At 46.1% G+C, this 15,000-nt stretch overlaps 1 protein-coding gene across 1 annotated transcript; it reads left to right on the top strand.

Moving 5' to 3' along the window:
- The first annotated feature begins 3,322 nt into the window (after positions 1–3,322).
- On the top strand, positions 3,323–14,839 carry p3h3 (prolyl 3-hydroxylase 3). Its single transcript, XM_008305509.1, has 16 exons — positions 3,323–3,631; positions 4,346–4,530; positions 4,617–4,775; positions 6,487–6,679; positions 6,745–6,876; positions 7,623–7,765; positions 8,141–8,230; positions 8,313–8,365; positions 8,568–8,647; positions 9,154–9,281; positions 9,949–10,044; positions 10,110–10,260; positions 12,104–12,221; positions 12,487–12,562; positions 12,638–12,778; positions 14,426–14,839. The coding sequence occupies exons 1-16, from the start codon at positions 3,346–3,348 to the stop codon at positions 14,591–14,593; spliced, it is 2,199 nt and encodes a 732-aa protein (XP_008303731.1). The 5' UTR covers positions 3,323–3,345; the 3' UTR covers positions 14,594–14,839.
- The last annotated feature ends 161 nt before the right edge of the window (positions 14,840–15,000 follow it).

The following is a 15,000-nucleotide window of genomic DNA, read 5'->3' as shown; positions in this document are numbered from 1 at the left end:
TCCTTCTGCAAAGATCTTCACTGATGTTTCTTCACGTTGCCTCAAACAGAATCCTGGAAACGTGTCTGAACACATAGATTAATTCAGGGTGTTTCAGTGGCTGAACTTCATCAGAAGAACAGGTCCTAAGATCTGAAACCAGCTGCTGGAGCTGCATCAGAAGAGTTCACATTAAAACACAATGATTAAAACTGAAGCTGATGAAGCTGCAGAGAAACATTTGCATCAACAAAAAGGATCTTTTGAAATGAATTCAACTCAGTCTGGTTACAACAAATAATTCCAGTTATACGTCCACATCGTCACGACTTTAAGAAATAAATGTAGTCACAGACTCCACAGAACTTCAGTGTCCTCAGTAGTTCATTCACAGTACAGTCTGTGGATCAGCAGGACTCTATGTTCAGGGTTATGAGACTGAATAAATCAGAATCTCTGGTCCGTTTATCTACAACCTGCAGGAGTTTCACATGTTCGTCATTTCTCTGAGTGCAGTTTGGCCCTTAAAGGGTTTTGGGTTATTTGTTAAAATCTATTTAATGTGAACTGTTTCGTCATGTTGCTTAACATGTTTCTGACGTCATGTTCTGAAGCCACACGACGAACGCTGCAGAGCGATCCGACGCCGTTCTGCTAACAAACGTTTGTTTCTTTAGACAGTCTGTCAGAGCGTTTCTGACGTTTCTCTAAAATGTTTCAGTGAAACGTCGGCAGCAGTAAAACAATAAGCGTCAATGAAGCAGCAGAACAGTTCTACTGCTGGAGTCAGACCTCGAGTCTTCATTGTGTTGGTTTCTGCTCAGAGATTCTGTTCCTGAAGTGAAGAAGATTTTAAAAACAATAAAACGCAGACAGAAGGAAAGAAGAGTCAGACAACGGAAAACTGACTTCATTGCAGATCTTTAGGATTCATTAGGATTCATTAGAGCTTCCTGCAGTGCAGAGAGGAGCTGACTAGTTACAGCTGCTTCCTGATGACGCTCGAGCACAGAAACATCCTGAAGACACGTATGTTAGACATGTTAGACGTGTTTCTGTTTGAAAGCATCTGATTCACTTCATGTGGTGAAACTCTCAGATCATCAGAACATCGGAGGTTCCAACAGACCACATTCATGTGAATGACTGTTGATGTTAAAACATAAAGAGATCCAGTTCAGAACAAACATCAGAATAACTGCAGTCGTTCAGCTTCACGAGTCCCAACAGCGAAGGTCAGCAGACAGCAGCTGTGTGTGATGATGATGATGATGATGATGAAGATGACGATAATGATGATGATGATGATGATGATGATGATGAAGGTGACGATGATGATGATGACGATAATGATGATGACGATGATGACGATGATGATGATGATGACGTTGATGATGATGACGACGATGATGATGACGATGATGATGATGATGATGATGATGATGATAATAATGTGTGTGTGTGTGTGTGTGTTTCTGTCGGTGTGATGAAGGTTCACAGAAAGCGTCAGAACAAACCTTCAGACATAAACTTTCCTGTTTTATAGAATCATCAGTGTTTGTGTTTCTTCAATAAATAACAAATCGCACTGATGCAGTTTTAATTTTACTATTTGTAATATATGTAGTCGCCCCATCCAATCAGGAGTGTAGCTGTAGAGACCTGACCCCGCCCCCTTCAGGTGCCGCTGGGAAAACAGAGTGCTGGGCATCGACTCTGTCTCCACAGAGTGTTTAAAGTGTCTGTTGTTGTTGTGTTGATGATACCGTCGAGACACTCGATGCTGTTTTGTATCACAGCGTTGTTGTGCTGCTCTAGTGCTAAATAAATTATTTAAGTCTCAGTGGATCTCAGTGTTCTGACTCTTTATCTGAAGTCATGCTTCATCAAACTGCAGCTCGCTGTGTTCTGTGCCTGCAGTGACCCAAAAGAACCGGGTCTGAAGAACCAAAGACTGCTGCTCCTCGGTGATCTTACCCATAATATCCTCAGTTACTGTGTTCCCGCATATATTCGAAGTTTTCCCACACTGCTTTAGGGTTATGGTTAATGTACGCACCGTGGCCTCACAGCTTGAAGGTCGCCGGTTGGCGTCCTGGTGAGGACACCTGGGATCTTCCTGCGTGGAGTCTCCATGTTCTCCCCGTGCAGCGTGGGTTCTCTCCGGGTTCTCCGGCTTCCTCCCACAGTCCAGAAACATGCTGAGGTTAATTGGTGATTCTAAATTGTCCGTAGGTGTGAATGTGAGTGTGCTTGGTTGTCTGTCTCTAAGTGTAGCCCTGTGATAGACTGGTTACCTGTCCAGGTGAACCTGCCTCCACCCTGAGTCACACTCCACCCCTGATGCCCTGGTGAGGATTAAGGTGTATATGACAGATAAAGTGACATTACTGTGGACAGCTTCACTCTAAACCTGTTTCCAGCAGCTGTTGAACTCATGGTGCAGAATTGGGGGGAAAATAGACCTTTAACCTGGTATTTTGGTGGAACAACCCTTTAGCTCCAAATGGACCTATTGTTGCCCCCTGGCGGCAGAGCAGCGTAACTGCAGCTCTGATGGTAAGCAGAGTTTTCGTGAAGAAAATCTGTTGTTTTGATTTAAACGGTTTATCAGAAACGTTACCTGGACTTTATGACGTAAAACACGTCCAGCTTCACCGTTTTCAACTTTTAGACTGTCGCGCTGCAGAAACTTTAAAACATTTGCGCGTCTACAGTCCTTTTTACGGTAAAGAACGGGGACCTCATGGTGCATTCAGAAAGAATAAAACACTTGCTAAGCGGGATTTTCCCTTTCTTTATCGCTGCATACACTTGTCACGTGCCCTTCTTATATTTACGTTATTTACTTGAATTGTATTTTATACAACATTTTAGGCCTTAACCTTAATATTTTTCATTTATTCTCGGTGAACTCTGCTCTGACAGTTAAGAACAGTCAGTTGATCCTGACACATGAAGCGTTTCAGAAACAGAAATCAGTTTGTGTTTCTGCATCAGGCTTCAGATAAAGACAGAAACACGATTCATCCACTTGAATCCTTTTCTGTTTCACTCTGGTGGCTCATGAACGCCACAGCTTCACCTGTCCAGGTGATGCAGGTCCTAGTCTCTGTGTTCTGCCCATTCTCCTGCTGTGTTGCTGATTCACAGTAGAATGTAAAGAGAATTCTATATGTCCACGAAATGTTCTGAGTTTCCGAGGTCTCCTGAAAGCACCATGAAGTCCTTTACCGTAATAAGGTCTGCAGAGGCGCACTATGTTAGTTCAGCTGTGACCTCAGCGAACTGCGGATCTCTGCTCCTCCTCAGAGTTTCCACAAACCCTCCTCCTCCTCCTCCTCCTCCTCCTCTCCTCGGTGCACCATGGCGCTGCGCTCGGACCGTCTCTCTGTCTACGTGGCGCTCCAGGTTCTGGTTCTGTGGTCGATTCGCGTGTCTTCGGGCGGCAGCAGCGCCTCGGTCCAGTCCGTCCTGCAGCCCTACGACTTTCTGTACTACAGCGGGGTTCGGGCGTACTTCGGCGGGGACTGGATGAAGGCGGCGGAGCTGCTGGAGAGGTCCATCGGAACCAGAGAGGCTCTGCTCGGGGCGCGCAGCCGGTGTCACCGGGACTGTGGTTCCGCTGGGAGCCGCGCAGCGGAACATCTGGGTGAGTTTTCAGAACCGATCCAGTCACTGCGAGCAGGTTCTCTCTTCAACTGACCCAAACCGCAGAACAACAGAACTCTTCTGTACCGTCAGACTGAGGTTCTGCTGACTGTCTGAACCCATCCGGACTTCAGGTTCTTCCTTCTGGCTGCAGGTTCTGGTTCAGTCTTTAGGTTAAGCTTCAAGTTCTTTTGGACACATTTTTAACTCATTATTCTGCAGTTTGTACTGGAACTTCTGGACCTGAATGAGGCCAGAACATTCTCTTTAGTTTCAGGTTCTGCACATTTCTGTTTGTGGTTGAGTGTGTCTGAACAGAAACAGCTGCTGTAGAGAAAAAGGTTCCACAAGAAAGTTCTGCCAGAACACCAGAAGTTATTAGTTGGACTTCTGGTTCTGACAGGATTCACTGGTTCCTCAGAAGAACCTCTGACTTCTTCATCAGTTCACAAACACAAGTTTCAACCAAACGAACGGTTTCGGATCTGTGATCATCAGTGCTGGAACCAGATGTCCGCTCCGTTAACTTCTGGTTCTGTGGTTCGAAATGTGCTCAGAACCGTTTGTGTAGTTTGTAGATTTTAAACTTGTAGCGAATAAACAAGGTTCACGTCGTCATCGTCAGCAGCATGTTTCTGTCCTCAGACTCAGAGCAGAACCTCTGGATGTTGGACTGAGGTTCTGTAATGCTCTCATGTGTTTTCTCTGTCGTTAGATTCAGAACAGGACGGTCTGTGGGATCTCTGGATGTTGGACTCGGTGCAGCAGAAAGCCGAGTGTCTCCGGTTCTGCCTCGGACAATCCGTCGCTCCTGCAGCTCAACTTCCTGTTTCCACCGACATCGAGTATGAATTTGGGACTCGGAACCCATACAACTTCCTGCAGGTCACGTACTACAAGGTACTGAGAGTTCTGATCAGTTCTGATGTTCCTGTAGTCGTGTTCTGACTCTCTGACCTGAGATCTGCCGGTTCTGCATCTGTCAGCTGGAGAAGCTGCAGAAGGCGGCGGCGGCGGCTCATACCTACTTCGTGGCGAATCCGAGTCACCTGGAGATGAGAAACAACATCGAGAAATATCGTCGGATGGAAGGAGTGAGCGAGGACGACTTCCAGGACCGAGAGCTGGAGAACGAGAAGCACTGGGTGAGGAGCTGGTTCAGTTCTGATGGATCTAAGGTTCTGCTTTTATACCCTCACATCAGAATCAGTGTCAGTGAATTGTGGAAGTTGAAATGAAAATAAGGGGAATCAGGACAGTCGACACAGAGTTTGATCCTCGTTCTGGTTCTGATCTGATATGGGTCCGTAATATTTGTTAAAGTGACAGTTTACAGATTCCGTGTGAAACCTGCTGAACCGATCAGAACTCATCAGAACCTGATGAAGCTACATTAGCTTCAAGCTAAATCTCTGCTTTGGTTTCTTCTCACTGACGTTTCATGACAGCGGTCCGATCTCTGAGCTGCAGCTCTGCCGGCTGAAAACGCATCAAGAACCATAATCAGACATGATAACATTACATCCTGCAGTGAAGAACGCTTTAGTGAACCGGAACAAAGGATGATGGAAAACCAGATCAAACAGACCAAAAGTCCAAATCCAGCACTGAGGAAATAAAGAACCACAAACAAGAACCAAACTGACGTTTCCTCACGAGGCTGAGATGCAAAAAGGAGTCGACATGTTTAATTCTTAGTTTAACTTCCGTTTGTTGTTCAGATTTTCACTCGTTTATATTCAGTGTTAATTCACAGCGTGGCAGATCGTTGTCCTTTCATTTAACACACAGACACAGAGAGACCTGGTCCGACTGATCAATATGATGTTAATCCATCATGTACGGAGCCATGAACACATGTTTGTCCATTAGGATCCTTCTGATCAGCCGCCTCTGATCTGCTCTATACTTCTTTCATCATAAATTCTGGATATTTAAAATATCTGTGAAAGTTTTGCTCAATACATCAGATACTTTCTGAGACCAGTTTTTTAAAATGTCCTGTTGACCAACTTCTAGCAGGTTTAGTCTCGTTAAATCTGAGTCTGTTTGAACAACAACATCTGGGGAACTATTGAAAATATTCTCTGTTGTTTCTGGAGCTTTAACAGTTCCTGAGTTATTGTTGTTCAAACAGCCTTGATCTGAAAGATTTGTTTATCTTACAAAATATTTGGCCTGTCAATCCAAAATGTCTTTCAGAATATTTCAGACAAACCAGAGACGATGGAGCAGAACTTGTTGTAACATCTGCTGAAGGGTTAAGGATAGGGTTAGTCCTCTAGACTCGTGGTTGGGGTTAGTCCTCTAGACTCGTGGTTGGGGTTAGTCCTCTAGACTCGTGGTTGGGGTTAGTCCTCTAGACGCGTGGTTGGGGTTAGTCTTCTAGACTCGTGGTATAAACGTGGACCTCCCTCCAGATGAATCGCTGATTTCAACATTAAACAACTTAACCTGGGACTGCTGAAGCTTATCGGGAATCCAGATGTTTGGATTGTTGGGTGTCTCTGTCTTTGTGAAGAGCTATGAGATGACTTGTTGTTGTAAATATGCGCTATACAAATAAAATTGAATTGAAGTGAATTGAATTGAACCTGCTGCTGTTTACTGCAGTTCATGACTGAACGTAGTTCAGATGATGTTCGGTTCTGTTGAGTCAGCAGGAGGTTCAGACAGAACCTTCTTCTGTACAGAGACTCTGTGAGCACCCTGAGGCCTGAATTCCTTGTTGTTGCCTTCACTGTCTGTTCGATACGTTTCTAAAGCCCCAACGGGGCTGAAATGATGCATTTATTGTATCCGCTGGTGTTCTGACCCGAACTCCTTCACCTCTGTACCTGTTCTCTTCCTGATCAGGTGCTGTACGATGCGGCGCTGCAGCACGAGGCCTCCTCTGATTGGCTGCAGGCTGCACTCACCTGGTCGGCCTGTGTGTCTGAGACCCTGCGGCAGATGGAGGCGTGTCGGCTGCAGTGCGACGTCGAGCCTCAGCGGCTGCCGGAGGACCGAGGCATTGACGGCGTGGACGGCGTGTTTGAAAAGGCTGCAGGTGAGAAGAGCAGCAGAGTCTGTGTTGGACCGAGTGGACCTGAGCTGACTGTTCTCTGTGTGCAGCTCTGTCGCTGTCGCTGCTGGCCTGCCGGCAGTCCTGCACCTCTCAGGTCGCCACCAGACCTGGAAGGATTTCTGCTCAGGAGGACTTCCTGCCCACGCAGCTGGACCATCTGCACATCGCTCAGTTTAAAGGTCCGAACATCATTAACCGTCTGATCAGCTGGACTTAACTTTAACCGACAGTCCATGAACGTATCATTGGACGTGATTCTGTCAGAAATGTTGAGCAGACATACGCTTACAACTGTGACATTTCATCAGGATCACTTTATTTTGCGTCTCATTCAAAAATCTAAATTTTAATTCAGTCAATTCGAAAAATAAATGTTAGCAGCAGATTCTGTAAAAACAAGTGACTCTGCAGCCAGTTGTTGGAGATACATCCAGCACAGTGGAACACCAGAGAGGAGACGTCTGGAGACATGGAGATGGTTCAACATCTGCAGGACGAGGAGGCACTGTTTCAAATGGAAGAATGAAATAAATCATTTTAGGCTCAGATGTGGTTGATTGTCCTGAATCCCACGTCAACGTTTGTGGCTGATAAACGGTTTGATCACAGAGAGTAAAGTCAAACTCAAACTAGTTCAACTCCAGCGTCGGTAACCTTGGAAACGTTGGACACAATGAATACAGATTATTTTTCCATTTTAGTAAAATAATTAATCAAAGAAATGTAACTTTCTGTCGTTCTGAGTCCTGCTTACAGCAGACGTCTCTGAGTTCTGTCTCCTCCTTCATGTTCTGGTTCCTCAGAGCTGCAGAGGAACATGAACCTCAGTGAAGGACCAGGAGCCAGAAGGAGTTCAGGAAGTTGAGCTGATTGTAGCATTGTGTTGTCGTGTGTTCACGGTTCCTCTCCTCATGTTCTCCAACAGCTGGTGATGTCCGAGCTGCTCTGCAGACGCTTCGCTCGCTGCTACTCTTTTATCCTTCTGATAAAGATTCTTTAGAGAACCTGCAACTCTACGCTGAGACTCTGGGGGGCGACACTGAGTCGCAGGACACACAACCTGCCCAGGTAGCCATCACACAGCAAACAACAAGCCTGTGGCCCCGACTTGGCTCAAATAAAAGGTTCTGCAGGAACAGAGTGAGGCTTGGAGCCGTCAGAGGCTCCTGATTCGTTCCTCAGTCATTTGTGATCGCTGTAGAGCACCGTGTGAAAACAAAGTTACGATAGAACCCGTCACATCTGACTGCAACCAACAAAAGATGAAATGTTCGGTTTATATAAACACATGTGTGTGTATATTTCTGTAAGTACACATAGCAGGTGTCTGAATGCAGCAGATCAGCTGCTTCTCACTGTCTCGTGTTCACCAGCAGCTGAAAGTCTGTTACAATGAAGGACGGTTCTGACTCTGAGGTTCTGAGCCGGTGGTTCTGTTGGCAGGAGATCATCATGCTGGTCCGTGGATCTCTGCAGGAGAAGAAGCTGCTGTTCTTTGGTGCGGAGAACCTCGGCTTCACCTTCACTGACCCGGTAGGTTCTGATGTTCTGCTGCTTCTAAACCGGAACTGCTTCAAGTCACAGCTCTGAATGAACCCAAGTTTGTTCTTTTCAGGATCTCTGGACTCCAGAGGAGGTGGTTCCCCCAAACATGAGGGACGAGTGGAGGTCTGGAGGACTGGAGAGCACACACACACACACACACACACACACACACACACACACACACACACACACACAGAGAGAAACACACACACAACCACACACACACAAACAGAGAAACAGACACACACACACACACACACACACCGTCAGACCGACGTGCACAGCGAGTGAGTCGACCTGATGGAAGCTCCTCATTGTGTTTCAGAGCCGATAGACTGAAGATGAGTGAGAAGATGAAGGAGGTTCAGTCGGAGGAGGAAGTGGACGACAGCGGATTCTTCTCAGGTGTCAAACATCAGCAGATATCAACTAACCATCAGTCACACTAAAATATCCTTACGACACCGTTACATGTCCTCATGACACATAGCATCATGTGTCAGGTGACATGACATCATGATGCAGTGTTGTCCTGGGTTGAAGGTAGCCTGACAGCTCTGTCTGGAGGTCATGAACCTCCTCAGAGTCTCTGTCATGGTCCCGTTGCTGCTAAACTCCCACAATGCTCTCTGCTGCCACCATGACTGTAGTCTGTAGACGCCTCCTCTGGTCTCTACAGTATTAAACAGTGAGTGGCTCCACCTGGTGGAACAACCAGGTACTACAGCTGGTCTATGGTGCATCTTCGAACATGCAGGACCTTCTTCTTCTGCCTTATTGGTTAATACATTTATAATCAATTAAATTTTGACAATCAATCAGTTAATCATTAATCATTACTGCCCATAGTTTCCACAGTAGAAGTTGAGAGTTTATTGCATCTCATTGCGTCTCATCTGTTCCCTCTGCAGGTGGTCCAATCCGTCAGGTGGGCGTCACCATCACAATGGATGACGAGGTTCTGAATGGGACCAATCGGGTCGTTCTGGACGGCGTGATGACAGAGAAGGAGTGTGACAGAATCCTGCAGCTGGCAGCAGTGAGTTCTCATGTCAGTAGCTTCAGCCTTCTGTGTTCCAGAACTCTGTCTGACCCGTCAGAAAGGACCACTCGGGTCCTACAGTACACCTCAGGGATGGAGGAGCTGCTGGAGGAGCTCTGAGGTTAATCCTGGAAGTTTTTTCAGCTGTGACATTAGAGAGGAGACACAGCCTAACTATAGGAACCACAGCAGAACCGCTGAACATGATGAACAGCTCAACCCCAATATAGGCCACCATTTAATTGTGTAGTTCTCACAAATAAGGAGTCCATCACGACTCTGTTATACTTCACCTCGTGTGTTAAATAAATATAAGAATGAAGGACATCTGTGTGTTCATCACATTGTGAACTTTGTAAATTGAACTAACAATAAATATCAGTTATCATGAACACTGACAGAGATCATTAAACACAGCTCCAGGTTCTAATGAAACCAAGACCAGGTGATTGCAGCTGCGTCATATTTACCTGACGTCACTTTAAACCGACGTTTTGTTCTGTTAAATACCTGCTTCCTTGACTCCTCCGCTTCAATCTCAGGTGGGAGGAAGTTGGACAGGAGGAGAGTCGAGGAGGAATCAAAGATGTACAAACTAAAAAGAGATGAAGGTTTTTTTAAACGCTCAGAAACACTCTGAGCTACTGTTTCTCGTCGTCTGCAGGTGGCGGCGTCCGTTGGCGACGGTTACCGCGGGCGACGGTCTCCACACACACCTCATGAGACGTTTGAAGGCCTGACGGTTCTGAGGGCGGTGAAGGTGAGTGAACAGACTTCAGGTGTTCTACCTGCTGAGGAAGCAGCTGCTGACCTGCTGTGTCTCAGCTCGCTCAGGACGGACTCGTGAACCAATCAGATGCTCGGCTGCTGCATGAGCTTGGAGAGCGAGTCCGAGTTCTGCTGCACTCGTACTTCAGGAGCCCGACCGGACTCTTCATCTCCTTCACACACCTGGTCTGTCGCAGCGCCATCGCAGGTAACATCACCCAGACCTTACCTATCCAACCTACCCGTCTTACCAAATCAGGAAAAAAAAAATGTTAAAAGAGATCAAAGATTAAAAAAGAAAAACTGAAAAATCACATGACCACAAGTGTTCAGACTCTTTGCTGTGACACGTATATTTAACTCAGGTGCTGTCCATTTCTTCTGATCATCCGTGAGGTGGTTCTACACCTTCACTGGAGTCCAGCTGTGTTTAATTCTACTGATTGGACTTGATTAGGAAAGGTGCACACCTGTCTATGTAAGACCTTACAGCTCACAGTGCATGTCACAGCAAATGAGAATCATGAGGTTGAATGTAGTCATGACTCCATGGCCTCTCATTTATCATAAATACACTATTATGTTACAAGCACTCTCGAAGAGCCACACACATATATGTACAAGCAAGGCCTAATTTCTGTTGTAGTGACTCGTTGCTTTTTCTTATTAAAATGAGATTAAATGGTAAAATTAATTTCACCTTTATATATATATATATATCTGTTTCATTTGTAAATTCAGTCCAAAAAACATGTTCTTCATCAGTTTAAACCTCTAAATGCACCTAAAGTTTTATATTTCACCCTCCATTTAGGAGAAACGGCTATTTTGAAGAAAAAACTACAACTTCCAGTGGCGTTACAATACAACATGATTGGACACGCCATGAAATATGTAGTTCTTCTTGGGGTTTACAACTAGGCCTGTGTTTTTGTATTAATAAACTAAAATAAACGGATTGAAGTCCTGACCAATGTGCTACTGTTAAAGCATAATACGTGTAGTATGAAATACGTGTAACAGAGTACATCGTATTGTGGTATTTTTTGTGTTTTTATCACACCAGCAGTGTTTGGGGGAAACTTGCGCTTGTTGCTAAGGCAACCCTGTTAGCGTCGGAGCGCAGCCTCGCCATGGACCCGACAGAGATCTGTCCTATAGGATCTGTAATGTGTTTGTGTGTACAGTAGGTGGCAGTGATGCACCTGAACGTAGGAAGAAGCAGCAGCAGCAGCAGCAGCTAGGCTAGGCTAGGCTAGGCTAGTAGCTAATGCAGCCAGCCTTGACGAGCTAGCTAAAAGCTGCACAAAGCTGCAGGTACATTCCCCACCGCTGGCCTCTCAGTTCCAACAGTCAGATTATCCATGGCTGTGATCACAGAACATGTTCCGGTCCGTTTCCCTGCATGTGTCCTTCTGTTCAGAGTTGTATTTGTTTACAGAGAAATGAACGTAACGACGAGCATGTAGCCCAAACACAGCAAAAGCATCGATATTTGATCACAAATAAACGATAATAGCTCTGAACGATATGGTTCGATCACTGTCAGAGCGACCTCAGAGCAGCTTCTCTCTGCCTGGATATGTTTCTTGTCTTTTCTATTAATGAATACGGAGCTTACAGCAGCTGGAGCACACGGTACCGGGTCAGCGCCGGTGTTTCCAGAATGTTAGTGTTGGTCAGTGTGGGCCACACATCTGTACAGTGACCTCTGTAGTTATTAGTGTGGACGGGCCAGAAGAGGAGAACTGGTGAATGCTGATGTGGGAAGAAAAGAACGACTAAAACATCCCAGCATATGTCTGATGGGAAAACGTGTCCCAGACATGAAAGACAGTACATCCCTAAGCTGAGGTTCGGTCCACTGTCCTGATGGGACCACGTGTTATACGGGACACAATAAAGGATCCAAGGAGTCTCTTGGTTCTGTTCCTTGTTGATTAATTGTGTCATTTTGTTAATTTTAACGCAAAAAAAAGATACCATGACTTTGAAACCCTGCAGCAGGTTGTGTTTTTCTGAATGAAGCAGAAGGTCTGACTGTCACGCAGGTGACCAGGAGGGCCGGCTGGACCTGTCTCATCCCGTCCATGTCGACAACTGTCTGCTGGAGCCGGAGACCAAGCGGTGCTGGAGGGAACCACCAGCCTTCATCCACAGAGACCTCAGGTGCATAAATCAGCTCAACTCAGTGATGAAGTCATCTTTTTCATGAATCTTTCTGGAGGATGCTCTCAGCCTGATGTCTGGTTATTACAGGAAACCTCCTTGTTCTGGTGAATATTCTGTATTTGTAGTAAAGTTTCCTCCTCAGACAGCAGCAGAGAAACAGAATCACTCCTGTTGTTCTTCTTCAGCAGCACATTAAAACCGCATCAGTGGTTTGAGCTCAGGTTTGTTCAGGATTCTGTGAAGGTGTTTCTGTGTGTCTCAGTGCCATCCTCTACCTGAACGACAACTTTGATGGAGGCGAGTTGTTCTTCACCAACAGAGATGCAGAGACAGTCACAGTGAGTCTGTTTCTGGATTTCTCTCCCAGACTGTCGTGTTGGGAGTTTTCTGATCTGTGTCGTCTCTGACTGCAGGCCCGAGTGAAGCCCAGCTGTGGGCGGCTGGCCGGGTTCTCCTCCGGTCCGGTGAACCCTCACGGAGTGACGGCGGTGACCCGAGGCCGGCGCTGCTCGCTGGCTCTGTGGTTCACCAAGGAGAAGCTGTACAGAGACATGGTGAGGGTCATGTGATCTGCTCGGGTCTGCTGGTTGTTGATGTCATGAAGAGACCAGCTGCAGCTCGATGCAAATCCTGCGTCGATTTGCATCTTTGTCAGCGGCTGCATCACGTCACTGCAGCTTCATCACATTCATCACTCAGCCTGTGACCCAAAGACAGCATGTAATATGAATTTATACAGTCAGTCACTTTGTCCTCAGCTGTTTTTCACTCCTGTTTCATGTTTCTGTGGAACCAGAACCACATGAAGGAGGAGAGAGAACTCAGAGACGTCTGCTGTCAGCAGGACTCAAGATCAGTTTATTCCATTATTGAACAAAACATGGCTGCTCTGAGGAAACGCTGCCTGCAGCTCACCTGAGAGCTTCGTCCGTGTTGGTCACAGCCGAGCCGGTCGTGGAGGATTGTTTTGTTTTATAGACTCTCATCAGAGCGAAGGTGTTATTTTGGGAGAATTTTTACCTGAAACATGCAAAATAATGTGATTTTGATCAAATATGATGCTTTTAAGCACAAGATGATTAGATCACTGCAGGTGTCTCAGTGGTTAGCATCGTGGCCTCACAGCTAGAAGGTCGCCGGTTGGCGTCCCGGTGGGGGCACCCGGGATCTTCCTGCGTGGAGTCTCCATGTTCTCCCCGTGCAGCGTGGGTTCTCTCCGGGTTCTCCGGCTTCCTCCCACAGTCCACAAACATGCTGAGGTTAATTGGTGATTGTAAATTGTCCGTAGGTGTGAATGTGAGTGTGCTTGGTTGTCTGTCTCTAAGTGTAGCCCTGTGATAGACTGGTTACCTGTCCAGGTGAACCTGCCTTCACCCTGAGTCAGCTGGGATAGGCTCCGCCCCCCCGTGACCCTGGTGAGGATTAAGGTGTAGATAACGGATGGATGATTAGATCACAGACCGCATGTTGATAAAAATCTGATTCTTTGTGTTCTTCCAGTTTAGGGCTGATAGATAGTGATTCGGGGGTTTTCAGACCTGGCGGCACATGTTTGGGTCCGAGGGTTCATGGAGGATAATAATAATAATAATAATAATAATAAACTGTATTTATATAGCACTTTTCAAAACAAGGCTACAAAGTGCTGCACAGATTCAGAGAGAAGTGTAAGAATGACATTAAACAACATTATAGGAAGTGAAAAGCAAAAAATACACAAATAAATAAATAAATAAATAATGGTGAAGGTGAAGCACATAAAGCATGAAAGACAATAAAACAATATAAAAATATATAAGAAAAATAAAACCCAGTAAAAGAAGACAATTAAAAGACAATAAAGGAATAAAACAGAAGATAAAATGTTCTGCCCTTCATACCGCCACCAAACGGAGCAAAAGTCCGCTCATAGAACAGCTCCTGTAAAAGCACGTCTGTAAAGATGTCTTGTTAAAAGAGTTTAAAGGAGGATGAAGTGCTGCAGATCTGATCTCCTCAGGGAGGCTGGTCCAGAGGGTGGGGTTCTGACAGAACAGGCCCGGTCACCTTTGGTCCTCAGCCTCCAATGTGGGACGGTGAGCAGAGCCTCGGCTGAGGATGATGGACGTGAGAAAAACAAAACGAAGAATGTCAGAATATTGGGTTAGGACAGGAGTGACTCCAGACGTGGCCTCAGAGATGAAAGTTGTTCTGTGTTTCAGGAGCGAGAGGAGGCCGAGGCTCTGTGGGCCGCCGACGGACAGACGGTGGCCAAGAAGGACGAGGACGAGTCGGAGGGCGGAGCCACTGGACGAAACGCTCGCAGCCAAGCGGCGCCAGAGAGGAACCGAGGACGAGGAAGAGTGACGGGAGGCAGAGACGAACTCTGAAGGCCTCCGAGAAGGAGACAGACTGAAGCTCGGTTCATTTCCAGACACGACATGGTCACTGCAGGAAGTGACCGTCAGCTGTGTGCAGGCTGCTGGTATCTGGACAGACGGTGTTTATTCTGTATATGATGGATCCTCACCCTCTGAAGTCTGGACTGACACAAAGGTTACCACACTGTGGATTATTTTCTGAATGAATCAATGAGATGTTTGATCTATAAATGTCTTTAAATGGTGAAAAAAGTGGATCAGAGTTTCCTCAACTGTCTCACTTAGTCCAGAGATGTTCAGTTTACTGTCACAGAGGAAAGAACCCAAAACACATTCAGACTGAAGGAGCTGCAACCACTTAAACAGTTTTTAAAAAAACTAAAAACCACTTAATCCATCCATCATCTCTACACCTT

The sequence above is a fragment of the Stegastes partitus genome, unplaced genomic scaffold, assembly GCF_000690725.1.
Source record: "Stegastes partitus isolate 25-593 unplaced genomic scaffold, Stegastes_partitus-1.0.2 Scaffold2531, whole genome shotgun sequence".
Taxonomy (NCBI): domain Eukaryota; kingdom Metazoa; phylum Chordata; class Actinopteri; family Pomacentridae; genus Stegastes; species Stegastes partitus.
This window is presented reverse-complemented; position numbering and strand designations above follow the sequence as displayed.

Excerpts from the sequence above, each read along its gene's own strand:
- p3h3 (XM_008305509.1), top strand. The coding sequence starts at position 3,346 with ATGGCGCTGCGCTCGGACCGTCTCTCTGTCTACGTGGCGCTCCAGGTT. Across the intron at positions 3,632-4,345 it reads CCGCGCAGCGGAACATCTGG|ATTCAGAACAGGACGGTCTG; the intron begins GTGAGTTTTCAG and ends CTCTGTCGTTAG. Across the intron at positions 4,776-6,486 it reads TGGAGAACGAGAAGCACTGG|GTGCTGTACGATGCGGCGCT; the intron begins GTGAGGAGCTGG and ends CTTCCTGATCAG.